Genomic DNA, 18,957 nt, shown 5'->3' on the forward strand with positions numbered 1-18,957 from the left:
TTGGACACGTGCATATGGCAAGCACCAAAAGGATACTAATATTTCATTATTCAGAACATGCTCTTGAAGATGTTTCATGATCAATTTTATTTTACATAAAAGCACAACAATAACATAACTAAGAGGAGTGGCCCATATTTGCTCCTCCTTTCAAACAAGATCCAGGTTGATTGGATCTTGCCCTCTACTCCATTTTCTTGCCTGGTATCCATAATGCTCAACTCCCCACCAGTTGAAATGCCTGTCTATTTCAGACTAGTCTGCATTCAATCACCAACCAGCCTGCACATCTGTGATGCAGAATTCCAAAGATTCATGATATGCAAGATAAGAAATTCCCCTCATCTCAGTCTGAAATGAATGCTGAATCAACATCCTAGATTGCCCTAATGAGGAGAAACACACTCTCAGCATATATCCTGTAAAGGCATCCTTGAATCTATATACTCTGTGCAAGGATGGGTGCCCACTGGTCAGCATGGACATAGTGGGCCAAATGGCCTGTTTTCATGCTGTACAACTCTATGACTCCAATCTTAACAGAAAATGCTGGAAAACTGAGTAGGTAAAGCAGCATCCCATGGAAAGAGAAATGGAATTAACATTTAGGATTCTAGCATGTGCAGTTTTTTTTGATTTTCAGCTGAGAATCTTCAGTTTCAATAATATCATCTCTCATTCTTCTAAACCAATGATTATAGGCCCAAACTATCCCTTTATCCCAGAATCAATACTGAGAACCTTCTCTGAACTGCTTCAGTGCAAGTATATCCTTCCTTAAAATGAGGAGACTAAAATTGTACATAATATCCTGGTATGGTACCATCAACATCATGGAATCATAGTGATACAGCACAGAACAGGCCCTTTGGCCCAACTAGCCAGTCCCATTTGTCTGTGTTTGCCCAAACCTCTCTAAACCTTTTCTATCCATGTATTCAAGTGTCAACACATGAAAATTCATGTAATTCATTATTCCAAATACTTGGAATAGCACTCTATAGAAAAGACAGGATAGTGCTAGAAAGAGTGCAAAAGAGATTCACCAGGATGTTGCCTGGAATGGGAGGGCTTTAATTACAAGGAGAGATTTGAAAGGCTGGGATTGTTCTCACTGGAGCATAGGAGGCTGAGGGGTGACCTTAGAGAGATTTATCAAATTATGAGAAGCACAGATAGGGTTAGATAGTTTTTTTCCTAAGGATAGGGCAGTCTAAAACTAGAGCTTAAGGTGAGAGGGGAACTATTTAAAGGAGATCTGAGGGGTAAGTTGCATAAATGGAACAAGCTACCAAAGGTGGTGGTGGAGGCAGGTACAATCATGTTTAAAAAGCATTTGGACGGGAAAGGAAAAGAGGGGTGTGGGCCAAATGCAGGAAAATGGGATTAGCATAGATAGGCATCTCAGTCAACATGGATGAGTCAGGCTGGAGGGCTTTTATCTGTGTTGTACAATTCTATAACTCATCAGCCTTTAGTTCTATTAAGTTACAATATTTTTTGCTCTGATGATGATTATTTTAAGTTCCTCATTGTCATCTGCCCTCTATTATCTAATATTATTAGGATGTCTTTAGTGTCTTCAACCACAATGACAAAATACAATATTTGCTCAAAGACTCTGCAACTTCTTCACTTCACATTATTAATCCCCCAGCCTCTTTTCCAGAGTGCAATGTTTAACTACTTCCTTCTACCACTACTTCTTATGTACCTGATAAAATCTTAATTTTCATTTGATATTGCTTGTTTACTCAATCTATTTTCTTTTAATCTAGTCATCCTTTGTTGGTTTCTAAATTTACCCCATTTCAATTCAATCCTGTAGCACCTAACAAAAAATGTACTATGGGGTTTAACTGAATCAGACTATTGTGCCTAGGTGATTTAAAACCACTTAGCAATGTTCACAAGAATAAGGTAAAAACTACTGTATCTGGGCAATCGTATACAATAGTTTTTGGAAATTACCTTCCCTGGGACCAACTGCCCTTCATGTTTTTGAGAGAAGTGTAGGATCAGTGGTCCTTCACTTCTAACTGAAGACATCAAGCTACATGCTTTACCAATGAATATGCAAGGAGAGGAGAGGTGAATCAATTATTTCATGCATACAAGAATGAAGGTGACTCCAAAGGCAAAGGTTGCAAATGAAAAGTTAAGAGAAATAGTGCTGATGCTCTGGTTTTAGGATGGAGGGCAACTGCAATTCAGATTCTCAAAGCAGCTCAGTGACAACTTGAGAAGTTGAGATACAAGACTGCAGATGCTTGAACTGGAACAGCAGACAATATTGCTGGAGTAACTCAGTAGGTCAAGCAACATCTATGGGGGTGGGGGAGAGAGATAGGAATTGTCAATGTTGGGTCAAAACCCCTGCATCAGGACTGACAGTGGAGAGGGAAGAGAGAGGGAGTTGAAAGATGGGCCAGCAGGGGAGTGGTGAGCCAAGGAGGGGTGGGTGGAGGATGACAGGAACTTGAATCCAGGTAGAGGAAAGGAAGAGGTGGAGTTGGGAGACAGAGGCAGATGGATGATAGGTGGAGGCAGACCAAAAAAATTGTTGATGGAGCTAGATAGGGAGAGGGGAGGGTGATGTGCGACAAAAGACTATTAGTGCTGTAATCTGATAAGTAAGGAAGGTGATAATGGAACCATCAGGGGAGAGGAGGGTAGATGGAACCAAATTTGGGGGGGGGGGGGGGTGGCGGGGAGAAAAAGGGAGGTAGGGAGGGATTTGGTGCATAAAATCTGTGGGCAGTAGGGGAAAGGGGACACAAATGGGACTGGAGATGGATTAGAAGGGGGGGGAGGGAAAGAGGGAAAACACAGTAAAGCAAGGATTACCTGAAATTGGAAAATTCTTCAGAAGTAAGCTGGACCAAAATCCATTCACATGGACAACTGAAAGGGATAGTGACTTGTAATAGGATTGATGAGGAATTGCTTGTGTAACTCAGAGCCTCCGTATTTTTAAATTATAAAAATAGCTTGCCACATTACCAGAAGCTGAACTGGAATAATTATGTACACGGTGTGGCTGAAAGAGCAGGTCAGAGGCTAGGAATCCTGCACCAAGTAACTCACCTCTTAACTCCCCGTATACAAGGCTTGAGTCAGGAGTATGATGGCATACTCTCCACTTGCCTGGATGAGTGCAACTTCAGCAACACTCAAATTCAACATCACAAAGGACATAACAGCCTGCTTTGATAGGCACCCCACCCACAACTATTTACTCATCCTACAGCACAGTAGCAGCAGTTTGTAACATCTATCAGATGCACTGCAGCAACTCACTGAGGCAGCATCTTCCAATCCCATGATTTCTACCAGCTACAAGGACAAGGGTAGCAAAAGCACAGGGAACACCACCACCACCTGGAAGTTGTCCTCCAAGCCACACACCATGCTGATTTGGAAATATATAATCTCTCCTTCACTGTTGCTGGGTCAAAATCCTGGAACTCTCTTCCAAACTGCATTGTGGGTATACACACACCTCAAAAACTGCAGTTATTCAAGGAGGCAGCTCACCAACACCTTCTCAAAGGCAATTAGGGATGGGCAGTTAAATGCTGGCTCAGCCTATGAAGCCCACATTTCTTGAATGAATTTAAAAAAGGTACAAAACTATTTCAAACTATTTAGGTAAAGAAACTATCAAAGGAGTACAGATTAGATACAGCCAACATTCCAGTACCTAAACGAATGCTCTAAAGTTGCTTTGGTAAACATTGCTCACAGAAAATCTTACATATTCAAATGATGCCTGGAACAGCTGGAAGATGAAAGCACAGTTATGCTCATCTCCCTCCCTAAGCCATTGCTGAAAACAAAGAAGTTGGCAGTCTGCCTTTTAAAAAGAAGTTCAACAATATGAAACAATAAATGGTGATGGTCTAGAGAGGCTAATTGGCATAATCAGCACGACATTCATGCACATCTTCTGCTAGAGCAATAAAAAGTCATTATTCTGAAGTAGCAAACAGCAATATAATCACTCAATTTATTACAGAAACATTAGGTACAATGCTACTGTTGAACAAATACCAATGATGTCAAGTGTTAGCGCCAGTGTAATTTAAGACCTTCATATGTGTGGTAATAGCAAGGCAGTCAGGCCTGAATATAATTGTTAAGAATGTACAAAAAATTAATAAAAAGAAATATGATACTATTCATCTACTAGAAATCAATTTGCTCAAGGTATATTACTACCTGACTGCTTCTTGATATACACCGGGGATCTGCAGACCCTCCAGTATGTGAGCATTTAACTATAGGCTACTGCTCCAACAATCTTCAAATCATATGCCTCTAATACACAGAACTAGAAAGAACAAAATGTGGCATGGTAGTGTATCGGTTAGCGCAACGCTTTACAGTGCCAGTGACCTGGGTTCAATTCCAGCCATTGTCTCTCAGGAGTTTGTACATTCTCCCAGTGTCTGCGTGGGTTTCCTCTGGGTGCTCCAGTTTCCTCCCACATTCCAAAGACGTACAGGTTAGGAAGTTGTGGGCGTGCTATGTTGGCGCCGGAAGCGTGGCGACACTTGTAGGCTGCCCCCAGAACTCTCTATGCAAAAGATGCATTTCACTGTGTGTTTCGATGTACATGTGACTAATAAAGATCTTATTACTAGGTCTGCACCTACTTTTTGTACTGGCACAGGTCCATGCACTGGCACAGTAGGATCACAAGAGAAATTTTGGGCGAGGCATGACTAGACCTAGGAAGGACTAACTGCCAAAGTGCAAGGCAGCAGAAAATATTCTCAGATATCTTTTATCTCAGTCTGACAAGCTTTGTCTTTTAACAATCTATGCTGCCCATCTCTTATTAACCAATCTGCTTGTCAAGTACAATCTCTTGTAGCATTAACACCAGTGGCATTAAACAAACTTAGTTTTTATCAAGTTTATCCATTTGACCATTTTGAACAGGGGTGTATTAATTAGTTTCCAGCACTCTAGCGTCATGTGTATATTCAAAGAGGACTAAAAAGAAATTTAACTACCATTCACTACCCCAACCCTTATATCCTTTAGCAATAACCTAGGATGTACTGCAATAAATCGTTCTGGATATCTTTAGCAGACAAGATATCAGTAGGTCATGCAGTGCCTTCCACCTGCTCTGTCATTTAATAAGATCATGGCTGATCTTTTCTCTAAACCACTTTCTTGCACTAATCTCATATCCCTCAATTCCCTTAACGTCGAAAAATCCAAGAATTTATGTCCAAGAGTTCAATGCCTGGACCTCTATAATTCTCTTTGAGTAGTCCATTCCAAAGATACACTCCCCTTTGGGTAAAGAAATTTCTTCTGACTGCCGTCCTGAATAGCTGACCAGGGAAGAAAACATCCTTGCATCTACCCTGTCAAACCACTTAAAAAAACTATCAGTTTCAATGACATTTTCTCTCACTGTCCTAAACTCGAGAGAATATATCCCAGTCTGCTTAATCCAGACTGGACCTATACTTTGAGTTTAGGACAGAACTACATCCTCCTGCTTCCCCCCTTCTCCATCTCAAGAGTCAATATGGTAAACATTTTTTCTGCATTCCCTTCATTGCAAGTAAATCTTAGACAGGGAGACCAGACCTGGTTCTAGATGTCGTCTCATCAGGACACTCCATCCCAGAATGACCTGTTATTTTTCTTCACTGTTTTCCATCCATTAACTGATCTACAGTTCATGCCACTACATTATTCCCAATCACACTGCTCAAATTATAACTTCCTCCATGGCCCCTTATCAAAGTGCTTCTTAAAGTCCAAATACACTACATCTACTGGTTTGCCCTCATCTATTTTGCTGATTACAACTTCAAAAGAGTAAGTTTATTATGCATGGTTCTTCTTTCACGAATCTATGTTGACCTTACTTAATGCTATTAATTTTATTATTCAAGTTCCCTATTATCACTTTCTTAACAATAGATTTCAGCATTTTACCTGCTGATTTTGTCAGGCTAACTAGTTTGTTGTTTCCCATTTTCTCTCCCTCTCAAGTAGTGGAAGTGCATATTTGTCACATGCTAAACTCTGGGAACCTGTGGAATTTTGGTAGATCTCAACCATTCCATCGACTATCTCCAATAGCCACCTCTTTCAAAACCTTAGGATACAGAACTCAATTTTCTCTCCCTCCATATTTTCTTATGACATGGAAGAAGGCCATTTGCCCATTTAGTCTATGCCCACTCCCACAGCAACCACGTCAATCCCATTCCCCCCACATTTCCCTGCAACCTATTCTCTCTCATATGCTTATCAACTTCACTCCTTCACCCAGATTCTCCAGCTACCCACCTACACTACAGTGGCCAATTAACCTACCAACCAGCATATATGGAGTTGTGGGAGGAAACCCACATGATCACACTGAGAATGTGCAAACTCCACTGGGGTTCAAGATAAAATCCAGGTCTCTGGAGTGAGGCAGCAGAATTACCTGCCGTGCCACTGTGTCAAGCTCACTAACTTAGTCAACAATGTTCAACACATTAGTGAAGGTTAAACCACATTCACTGTGACATTAAGGATTCAGGTACCAACATGATTAAATTACTACATATTAAATTGTTAAAGTAAAACATCAGTAAAATAAAACTTTTGGAGCTTTTTTTTCCAAAAATACAAGTTTTTTTTAAAAGATATTTGTGATAATTACAAACTTCAACACAAATGTCAGCATTTACAGCTAGTGAGCCTGTGTGCCCTGTACTATGCTGGGCCTGCCTGATCAGCCTGGAACTGGACTCCCAATGGAAGACTTCACCCAGGACTTGCTGCAAGAAAGTGTGTGCTTTAAGGGCAGGTGACTGGCAAGCTCAGGCAGCTTGGGATGTGGGAGTGGGAGGTCAGCTGAACATTTCCTTCCCAAATCCCCATTTGAAAATAAACTGGTTGAACCGTGCAAAGCAATAAAGACTTACTTTCTTTATCACTTTAACTTGCTTTTAGAATAATCATTTTAGGATGACAGTCTTCCACTATCACTGAAATCTAAAAAGAATAAGCAGACAAGAATCTCCTATAATTCTCTGCTTTAAGCCCACTCCTTTCACTAAACTTTGGGTCACTCCTTCTAATACAGCTAGATGTCAATTTTGTCTAATTTACACTTCTGTTAACCCCCTTGGGATATTTTATTGTATTAAATAAAGCACTCAAATGCAACATGGAAACACAAATAGAATGCCTGAGACACCAAGTGGGTCTCGATTAAGTCAGGAACACCACATCAACACTGATCACATTTTGACAGAGCACCTTAATTTGTGGTAGTAATGATATCTTACATCAATTAAGGCAGTAGAATTGATGCAAAGTTCACATCAATACAGTGACACAGGAGTTGGAAAGCATGTTGGAAATTCCAATTAATCACAGCCCAAACCAACTTCAATCTAAGGAGTGCAACTGCCTCTTGGAACTGAGTGCTCAGGTAACTCCTCCTGCCCAGATGCATGGGAGCACACAAATCTCATACTCCAGTTCATCACTCCAAGCTAAAATTGCAGGCATTTACCGCAGATATGGGTGTCATGGACATGCTACAGTTCCAACACATTATCTGTCCTACCATGCCTGTCTTAATTACTAAGCAGATATAGATTTGTTAATAATTTTGTCTGGAAACTAATATAATTTTAGTTAAATGTATGCAGTAATTTTATATTAAAGAAAACACCATAAGATTAAAGTTGACCTTTGCCCCTGCCTCAAAGTCCCTTACTCATCAAATTCCACACTCTCTAGATGCTGCATTCAGTGGACATACACACTATTCTTTGGCAGGACCCACAGATTTATATTTCCAAGTTTCCACAAGTTCCAAGTTGGCTGACAGTAACTTCAATTAACCAGTGCCAGTAGGTTACCTAATTAACTGGGAGACTGGCAGGTAACTTGCTTACCACTTGTTATGACTTACTTTATACTGCAAATACAAAACTACAAGGTTAAAAAAGTCCAATTGTAAAATTAAATAAACAAATAACATTTACATTCAAGTCACCACTTACTCACCAAACTCCACTGTGCACAGATACAGCGGCCAATGAGTGCGATGCTAACACACCTGTTATTCTCTATTGTTATTAACAAGGGTGCCCAGCCAGTTATTTTACGTGATGCAATCTTTCATTGAATTACTGGGTTGAGATTAGGCACGAGCACTTAAAATATTCAAGTTATACCACATATAGCATTTCCCACCTCAATTGTGTTACAGATCAGTTGGTTAATTCTTTCTTTTTCAATCTTTTTTATTAAGTTTCAAATTAATTTCAAATTAATATACATAACATTAGTGATTATACACGGTGCGAAGAGATCGGGATAACAATAAATGTTAATATATACACTCACAGAGAGTAAAATATATAATCTGAACCTCCCAATCTCTTGTCCCAATCTCTCATCCTAAATGAGGATGACACAAAAGAATTTGAAAAGAAATTTAATTATACGAAAAGAGAACCCCCAAATTAAAAATATAACAATAAACAAAAGTAAGCCAAAAACATCAAAAAAAAAACTGCACTGATATTTCTTCGGTTAAAAAAAACATTATTATGTCGTTAGATCCGCTCCTCTATATTCAAAGGTTATTGAAGGGGATTTGAAAAAAGTCTGGTTATACCATATGGAAATACTGAATAAATGTACTCCAGACTTCCTCAAATTTAAGCGAAGGATCAACAGTACCACTCCCAATTTTTTCTAAGTTTAAACATGTTATAGTTTGAGAAAACTATTGAACTGTGGTAGGAGGGATAGGATCTTTCCATTTAAATAAAATGGATCTCTTAGCCATTAATGTAACAAAAGCAATTATACGACAAGCAGAAGCGGATAAGTGGCCAGAATCCATCATTGGTAACCCAAAAATTGCAGTAATAGGATTAGGTCGTAAATCAATATTCAATACAATTGAAATAATATTAAAAATGTCTTTCCAATATTTTTCCAAAAGAGGGCAGGACCAAAACGTGTGTCAGGGAAGCCACGTCCGAATTACATCTGTCACATATAGGATTTACATGGTGATAAAAACAGGCTAACTTGTCCTTAGACCATATGAGTCATGTGAACCACTTAAACTGTATCAAGGAGTGTCCAGCACACAATTGAAGATGTATTAACTATTGGAGAATTTCCTTCCATTCTCTATAGGTAAAAGTATCTGGAGTTCTCTTTCCATTCAGTCTTAATTTTATCAAGTGTCTCTAGACTTATTTTCATAATCAGATCATAAATTATTGCTATCAAGCCCCTTCTGATAAGGATTAAAACCTAAAATTTTTTTCCGTGATTCAATTTGATGTGGTATTAGAAAAGTAGGTAAAATAACTTTTAAAAAATTTCTAATCTGTAAATATCAAAAAAATGTGATCTAGGCAAATTGTATTTATTAGACAACTGTTCAAAAGACAAAAAACAGTTATCAATGAATAGATCACGAAAGCATGTTATTCCCTTCATTTTCCATAAAGAAAAAGCTAAATCAATTCTGGATGGTTGAAAGAAAAAATTGGATTGGATGGATAGACTTGATAAAATGAATTTATTCAATCCAAAAAATTTACGAAATTGAAACCATATTCGTATTGTATGTTTAACTATTGGGTTAATCATTTGTTTACTCAATTTAGTAAGTGCAAAAGGGAGTGAGGCTCCTAAAATAGAAGCTAATGAAAATCCTTGCACAGACTCGTACTCAAGATACACCCATCGGGGACATTGAATTACATCTAAATCTTGTGTCCAAAAAATTAAATATCTAATATTAATTGCCCAATAGTAAAATCTAAAGTTAGGCAAAGCCATACCACCATCCTTTTTTAATTTTTGTAAATATTTCTTACTTAACCTTGGGTTTTTATTCTGCCATATATATGAAAGAATTTTAGAATCAATAGTATTGAAAAAGGATTTTGAGATGAAGGTTGGAACTGCCTGAAATAAATACAAAAATTTTGGTAAAGTATTCATCTTAACCGCATTAATTCGACCAATCAATGATAGAGACAATGGGGACCATATAGTAAACAATTGTTTAACATGATCAATTAAGGGTAAAAAGTTAACTTTGAATAAGTCCTTGTGCTTCTTGGTAATTTTAACAGCTAAATACGTAAAATAATAAGTAACTAATCTAAATGGCAATTGCCTATAAGTTGGGACTTGCTTATTTAATGAGAAAAGCTCACTCTTATTAAGATTTAATCTATAACCAGAGAAAATACTAAACTGAGCAAGCAGTGATAATGCTGCAGGGATAGATTTCTCAGGGTTAGAAATATAGAGTAACAGGTCATCTGTATATAGTGATATCTTATGGGCCCCCTTTCCACGAGTGATACCAAATATGTTAGAAGAGTCCCGAAAGGCAATTGCCAAGGGTTCCAAGGCAATATCAAATAATAAAAGGACTTAAAGGGCAGCCCTGTCTAGTGCCTCGAAAAAGCCTGACAAAGGGGGATCTCTGAGTATTAGTAAGTATTGAAGCCAAAGGTGTATGATATATCAATTTAAATCGCAGATATAAGATTTGGGCTAAAATTAAATTTCTCAAGCGTGTTGAATAAATATTCCCATTCGACTCTATCAAACGCCTTCTCGGCATCTAGCGAGATAACACATTCTGGAATTGTAGATGAAGGGGTATATACAATATTCATTAACCTCCTAATATTAAAATGCAAATAGCGATTCTTAATAAATCCTGTCTGGTCATCAGAAATAATTTGCGGAAGTACCTTTTCCAGTCTAGAAGCCAATATTTTGGAAAAATTTTTGTCCACATTCAATAAAGAAATAGGTCTGTAAGATGCACATTCAGTAGGATCTTTATCCTTTTTAAGAATTAAAGAGATAGTTGCTTCATAAAAGGATTGTGGTAATTTACCTGCTGATAGGGCATCTTTAAAAATTTTACCTAACCAGGGAGAGAGAAGATCAGAAAAGGATTTAAAACATTTAACTGTATACCCATCGGGACCAGGTGTTTTACCCGAATTCATTGAAGCAATTGCTTTCTTTATTTCTTCCTCCAAAATGGATGCATCTAATATTAAATGTTCATTAAGTGATAATTTCAGAATCTTCAAATTCCTTAAAAATTCATGCATTGATGTAGAATCCTCAGGAAATTCTGATTGATATAAAGAAGTATAAAGTTCTTGAAAAGTTCTGTTAATTTCATCATGGTCCACCGTGTAATTACCGTCTCGCTTACAGACTTTAATAATCTGATGTTTAGTCGAAGCAGCTTTCAGTTGGTTGGCCAACAATTTACCAGATTTATCACCATGTATATAAAAACTGACTCCTAGTTTTGAGTAATTTATTTTCAATTGGAAATGTTAATAATAAACTGTGTTGTAATTGAAGTTCAGTTCTCTTTTTATAGAGCTCCAAATTAGGAGCAGAATATTTTTTTAAATCAATTTCTTTAATCTTATCAACCAATATACATAATTCATTATTAGTTTGTTTTTTCAATCAGCAGAGTATGAAATAATTTGACCACAGATATAAGCTTTAAAGGTATCTCATAATATCCCACTGGAAATTTCTTCCATAGAATTAGTTGAGAAGAAAAAGGAAATCTGCTCTTTAATAAAATGAACAAAGTCTAAATCCAGAAGTAAAGAAGGATTGAGTTGCCATTGTCTGGCACCAGAGGGTACGTCCACTAATTTAATTGATAGTTTCAATGGCGCATGATCAGAAATGGCAATTGCATCATACTTACAGTCAATAACAAATGGAACTAATCGAGAATCAATAAAAAAAGTAATCAATTCTAGATTAGTTATCATAGACATGAGAAAAGAATGAAAACTCTTTATCATATGGGTGTAGAAATCTCCAAACTTCTAAAATTCCCAGAATCAACTAAAAATTAATAAAGACAGCGGATTTATTTGGAAGTACTTGATTTGACACAAATCTACCCATCGAAGGGTTTAAACAACAATTCAAATCTCCACCCATAATCAACGTATATTCATTTAAATCAGGAAAAGATGCAAATAAATGTTTAAAGAACTCAGGATGATCAACATTAGGTGCATAAACATTAACAATAACAACTTTTTTTGTTATGAAGTAAGCCAGTAATTAATAAAAATCTACCATTCGGGTCAGAGATTGTTTCATGATGAACAAATGAAATCAAGAATCAAGGAGTCTATAAAAAATAGAGAGTCCCTTCACCTTTGCTTGTGAATTAGAATGAAACTGTTGACCCCTCCAAAATCTAAAAAAGCGCTGATTATCCTCTCTCCTAATAGGAGTCTTCTGAGCAAAAATAATCTGAGCGTTCAGTCTATGAAAACCTTTAAAGATCTTCTTCCGCTTAATTGGATTATTTAAACCGTTTGTATTCCATGAAACAAAATTAATCATATTATCCATTTTAATAGACTGAAAACATATGGTGTGTGTAAAGGGTTAACCTTACTGCACAGCAGACTCATTAACAGGAAGAGGAAGAGTTCAAAGAGGAGCTGGATATGACGACAATTCAGGCATATGTAGTTTATCAGTTCAGAAGAAGAAAAAACTAAACTAAAAACAGCCCAACCCCCACTCACAAAGGACCGAAAACTAGCCAATAGACAGCCAGAATGCTACCCACTAAATCCCTTAACCTCACCTCTTTTGGTGGCAAATCTCTTAGTTAAAAGGAATGCAGTTGGTTAATTCTTATGGTTTATATTGTTATATTCAGGAAAAACCCAAACTAATTTTTTTTGTTCAACTAAAGACTCTGTCATGAAGTTTACTGTCAGCATTGCCAATTTCTGTACCAATCCACCTATAGTCAAGCAAATTTAAACCTAATCAATCTTACCTAATCGTCCAAAGTCCCCTTCACCCCAAGTATACAATTCGCCATCTTCTGTAACAGCTGCACTGTGTCTATAGCCAGCAGAGACACATACAACGGCCTTTTAAAATAAAGGACATGGAGAAACTCAACATCAACTCAAGTAGCCACAAAGCAATAGAAACATTTCATTTTGATTTAGAAGAGATGGGATTTATCACATTCTCCAATTTTAACCATTATAGAAGTTCTGGGGAACAATTTACTAGTCAGTTCTTCCTCTTGGAAATAAAAACAATGGCACACAAATTTTATCAGTAATCAGACAAGATTAAATTCTTACGAAATCTAGTCACTACTACTTACCTTCCCTTGCAGAGGTCCTTGAATTAGTTTGGGGTATTTCTGTGTTGAACTGTTACCATGCCCAAGTTTTCCATAGTCACCGTCACCCCAGCTGAAGACTTCTCCCTCTGTGGTAAATGCCAGAGTATGACCATCAGAACCTTTTGATGAGGAGATTTTTTTGATAGCTCGATGTGGTTCAAAAGTTAATTTTTTCAGGGTTGATTGATTATTTGAATCACCAAGACCAAGCCTTCCATAACTGCCTTTGCCACATGCCCTTACTGATCCATCAGACGCAATGACAAATGTGCAATACTGTCCAGCTTCAATCTACGTGAGAAAGAAAAAGCCCATGACAATTAACTAAAATCACAATATGCACTTGAGATTTAAAAAGATACAGCACCTAGAAATCATTTTTTTTTGATAAATGGTTGCAGACAATAAGGCATGACCAAATAGTAAGGAAACATGTTATTTTAAACAACCATATTCATTAGGCACCAAATTATTCCCATAGACATCTGGGAAAATAAAGGGCAAGCTAAACTGTATGGTAACATACCTGCAATTTAAACAAAGATTCTGGCCTTTCTAAAACCCAAAATTTAATATTGCTCACATATTAAATGGTTTTCATAGAATCATAAGAAATTAGAGCACAGAAGGAATCCATTCATTCCATTACATTTATGCTGCAGATAAAGAGCAATCCAGCTAATTCCTTTTTCCATGTTTTAATGAACAGCTATGCAAATTATGACCTTTCATATACATATCCAAATACTTGTTAAATTGGTGAAGATTTCTGCTTCCACCACCCTTTAAGACATTATGTTCCCGATTTGCAACAATCTTGATGAAAAATTATTTTATTAATTACTATAAAGTCTACTCTTCATGATATAGACCACTCAAAAGAAACGGATGATTCTATCAACTGTTTAAATCCTTAATTTTATGTCAATTCAATCTCTCTTTAGCTTCCCTATTTTGCAATAACCTTGCCCTACAATTATTTCCTCATGGCTGAAATTCTCCAGCCTTGGACACATCCTCAAATCTTCTAGTACTCTAATGCAACAACATTATTCCCGTCATGAGCGACCAGAAATATACACAGTATTTCAGCTGTGCCGAACTTGATGGGAGTTCAAGCATATCATTGCTTCTCTTTTATTCTACATCTTTGCCAAGAAAGAAAGCTTTCTCATATATCTTAACCCATCCTACTTATTTCCCCATCCTACTAGCTTCAGGTATTACTCATGCAATTCAAAGTCTGTGTTCCTCGATACTTTTCAGTATCCTACTGTGTATTATCCTGCTTTATCTACTCTCCCCAAACGTATCACCTGATACTTCTACCTGAACTCAATTTAACAATTTTATGTCCAAATGTCGAATCCAATTACACCTTCCTGGACTCTGCAGTCTCTTTTTGACCATGAACCACAGAGCCAAATTTTGTAACATCAGTAAAATAATACAACCTACATTTAAATCTGTATCATTGGTAAATAACACAAAAAGCATGAGACCAAGCACTGACCCTTAAGAACAGTGGAAACAGCCTTCAACCATTACTCTTCATGTTACTAAACCAATTTCGCATCAAACTTGTTAATATCCCTTGGATCCGTAGACTTTTATTTTGGTAAACAGTCTGCCATGTGGGTCCTTGTCAAAAGATTTTGCAATATTACATGTTGACTATATTAAATGTACAATCCTCATTGTTACCTCCTCATAAAATTCAGTCAGACACAAATCAATACAGAATATCCTTGATTAATTTAAGTTTTTCTAATTCCTAATAATACAGTCCTTTAAGAAATTGTCATTGACCATCAACAATGTTAAGGTAAATAGCTTCGAATTCCCCTCCTCATTTTAAAGATGTGAACAACACTGCTAGCCCCAAAGTCTGTCTATACATCAAGGACACTTGGCACTACAATAACGCTAAATGGGATATATGGACAATTCAAGACTGGGCACCCATTAGGTCTTGAAGACTATCAACAGAAGAAACCTACACCACCACAATTGCTAACTTAATTACTAGGCATATCCCTCAAGCTAGAAGCATCAACACTGTGGTAGAACGAAACAGGAGCATCACCAGGCATACCAAAAAATGAAGTGGCAATCTGAAGGTGTTAAGCCACATTTGTAACCTTGTTCAGCCAGAAGTGCTAAATGGTAAGCCACTGCAGCTTCCTTCCAAGATTCCCTGTCACAGAAGCCAATCTTCAATTTTCTCCAACTTATATCAACAGCCAAAGGGTTTCTGACCTGAAATATTAACTCAGTTTCTCTTTCCATGAAGGTTGCTTGATCTGCTTTTCCATTGTTTTCTGGTTTATTGATTTTCAAATAGCTGAGAGGACTGCACATAGCAAAGGCTATGGAAGCAGACAACATCTGGGCTGTAGTATGAAAGAGCTGCACTCCAGAACTCACCATGCCTCCAGTCAAGCTGCTGCAGTACAATTACAATACTGCATTACAATTACAATACTGCATTGACCCTACAATTCGAAAACCCACCCAGTTATGCCCTATTGACAAAGAAAAAAGGAAAACTCCAATCTGGCTGATTACTACCCAGTAAATCTATTCTCAATCATCAGCAAATTTATGTAGGGTGTCAATGACAGTGTCAACAAGTGGCACTCATTCACCAATAACCCGCTCACTGATAGCTCCAGACCTTATCACAGGCTTTCACCAAACATGGAATAAAGAGATGAATTCCAGTGGTGAGGAGAGTTGACTTTAAGGCAGCATGTGACCAAGTCATCATCAAGAAGCCCTGGTAAAAATGAAGCCAAAGGGGATCAAGGGGACACATCTCACACAAAGGAAGGTAGCTGTGGTTATTCAAGGTCAATAAGAGTTTGTTTTATTATTACAGTAAAAAACTTTGATAATCTATTTGGAAATCCCGGTGGTCTGGCAGAACTCTATTTTCCATATTCCCAGTAAACTCACCAAGGTCCCTTTTCTTGCGCTCCCTTCAAACTTTCTGGGGCTGCCATTTCCCGCATTCCCTTTCAAGACACCAGGGCGCTAGTCCCCGCATTCCCTTTCAACTTACTGGGTTCACTGGAAAATTTATTACACTACTGTGACACAACCTAAAAAAAAGTGAATTAAAATTGTGTTGGGATATCAATAGGAGTAATCATCCAACAGTCCAGAAAATCTTCCAGTCCGGCACCAAAATCCCAAGAATGCTAGATTGTAAGAGTGTTACTATAATGGAGAAAGATGCTGAAGATGGAATTTTACCAAAGAAGGAGATAAATCACTTCCCAACAATTTCACTATTACATGCAATGACAACATAATCAGGAAATATTTTGAATTAAGTAATTGAGATTAAATATTCTAAACTTTGTACAGAAACATTATACAATATTCTCAAACACTTCTTCATGTAAATGAATCCTTTTCCTTCCTCATCAATAGTCTAACCACCAAAATATTTACAGGACGGTTAATAAACAGTTGATACATCTCATGTCTCCAATAGATACATCTAGCTAACTTCTGGAAATGCTTGGCAACTTGACATATATTTTAGAATAATAGAGGAATTATGTTATTTCTGAAAGAATAAGAGATGTAAATATTCTACTTACAGTTTGTGCATCAGCAAAACTTAAAGCTAGTTTTGGCTGCAGAATTTTTTCCTGTGTTCCTTCAACAAGCTGATGACTGCTGTTGCTACCCCAGACATATACTTCACATGTTTCAGACACCATTGGAGTATCGCCACTCTGCAAGCTATCAGGGCTTGCACATGTCCTGGAGTAGTCTGAAGCCATTCGACAAACCTAAATCCAAAGGCAAAGAAAACAAATCAACTTCAAGCTTTAGAGTTCAAAATTATCAAAAACAAGCAACCTCATTGATAGGATCATTCAGCTTATACATTTTCAATTTAGTTTGCTAATGTAATAGTTTCTATACTTCAAAAGTAATCAGTGGAGATAGCGTATACTTGCAAAGATACACGTATTATTTTGAAGCATAAAACACACTTTTCTTCTTAAAAACTAACTCTCAGATGAAATAATTAAACCAATAAAATGTACATGAGAACTTTCATACATACCTCTTCAAAGAGGCACAAAGCTGCTTCATATAATGAGCACAAACCATCAGGAGTCCTAGTAGGTTCTCGCCACTGACTCCTATCAGCTGCTGAACCCTATGAATATAAAAGTTTAGACAACTGATTAAAAAAACTTTGTCAAACAAGAGTCAACATTGCTGATGCCTGAAAATATGTAGTACAAGTAGGGCAAGGGACTCAATGTAGTTGCTGTGGTTGTATGGGAAAGAGATTCAGAATAAACCCAAAGCAGGAAAGATGGTGGCAAAGGTGAAAAAATAGGCAATTTCAACATTTCTAAAAATTCCTCCTCCTTCTCTAAACCAAGAGAAACAATGCCCAATTATATTGGTTTGTGGTGTTAAACTAAAAAGATGAAACAACACTGCCTCAATAAATACTGATGCAGAGCAATGGAAATAAAAAAAATGTAAAGAGGGCAACCACTACAAAAATAATGTTCTGACATCTGTTGTAAATACAACAGTGGCATGCAAAAGTTTGGGCACCCTGGTCAAAATTTCTGTTACTGTGAATAGCTAAGTGAGTAAAAGATGACCTGATTTCCAAAAGGCATAAAGTTAAAGATGACACATTTCTTTAATATTTTAAGCAAGATTACTTTTTTATTTCCATCTTTTACAGTTTCAAAATAACAAAAAAGGAAGAGGGCCCGAAGCAAATGTTTGGACACCCTGCATGGTCAGTACTTAGTAACACCCCCTTTGACAAGTATCACAGCTTGTAAATGCTTTCTGTAGCCAGCTAAGAGTCTTTCAATTCTTGTTTGGGGGATTTTCACCCATTCTTCCTTGCAAAAGGCTTCTAGTTCTGTGAGATTCTTGGGCCGTCTTGCATGCACTGCTCTTTTGAGGTCTATCCACAGATTTTCAATTGTTTAGATCGGGGGACTGTGAGGGCCATGGCAAAACCTTCAGCTTGTGCCTCTTGAGGTAGTCCATTGTGGATTTTGAGGTGTGTTGAGGATCGTTATCCTGTTGTAGAAACAATCCTCTTTTCATCTTCAGCTTTTTTTTAAGCAGATAGTGTGATGTTTGCTTCCAGAATTGGCTAGTATTTAACTGAATTCATTCTTCCTTCTACCACTGAAATGTTCCCCATGCCACTGGCTGCAACACAAGCCCAAAGCATGATCGATCCACCCCCGTGCTTAACAGTTGGAGAGGTGTTCTTTTCATGAAATTCTGCATATTTTTTTCTCCAAACATACCTTTGCTCATTGCGGCCAAAATGTTCTATTTTAACTTCATCAGTCCACAGGACTTGTTTCCAAAATGTATCAGGCTCGTTTAGATGTTCCTTTGCAAACTTCTGACGATGAATTTTGTGGTGAGGACGCAGGAAAGGTTTTCTTCTGATGACTCTTCCATGAAGGTCATATTTGTGCAGGTGTCACTGCACAGTGGAACAGTGCACCACCACTCCAGAGTCTGCTAAATCTTACTGAAGGTCTCTTGCAGTCAAACGGGGGTTTTGATTTGCCTTTCTAGCAATCCTACAAGCAGTTCTCTCGAAAAGTTTTCTTGGTCTTCCAGACCTCAACGACCTCCACCGTTCCTGTTAACTACCATTTCTTAATTACATTATGAACTGAGGAAACGGC

General features: G+C 37.5%; 1 protein-coding gene across 19 annotated transcripts in view; it reads right to left on the bottom strand.

Annotated features, from left to right (window-relative positions):
* herc1 (HECT and RLD domain containing E3 ubiquitin protein ligase family member 1) overlaps window positions 1-18,957 on the bottom strand; it is a 278,704-nt gene that overhangs the window by 226,979 nt on the left and 32,768 nt on the right. For all 19 annotated transcript variants that reach the window (XM_052042323.1, XM_052042328.1, XM_052042322.1 and 16 more), the window contains exons 3-6: window positions 17,334-17,429; window positions 16,858-17,052; window positions 13,226-13,537; window positions 12,884-12,980 (exon numbers count right to left, since the gene is read on the bottom strand). In XM_052042323.1, the coding sequence (XP_051898283.1) occupies window positions 12,884-12,980; window positions 13,226-13,537; window positions 16,858-17,052; window positions 17,334-17,429 (700 nt within the window). The remainder of the gene's footprint in view (window positions 1-12,883; window positions 12,981-13,225; window positions 13,538-16,857; window positions 17,053-17,333; window positions 17,430-18,957) is intronic.

The sequence above is a fragment of the Pristis pectinata genome, chromosome 32 (genome assembly GCF_009764475.1).
Source record: "Pristis pectinata isolate sPriPec2 chromosome 32, sPriPec2.1.pri, whole genome shotgun sequence".
NCBI classification, from domain to species: domain Eukaryota; kingdom Metazoa; phylum Chordata; class Chondrichthyes; order Rhinopristiformes; family Pristidae; genus Pristis; species Pristis pectinata.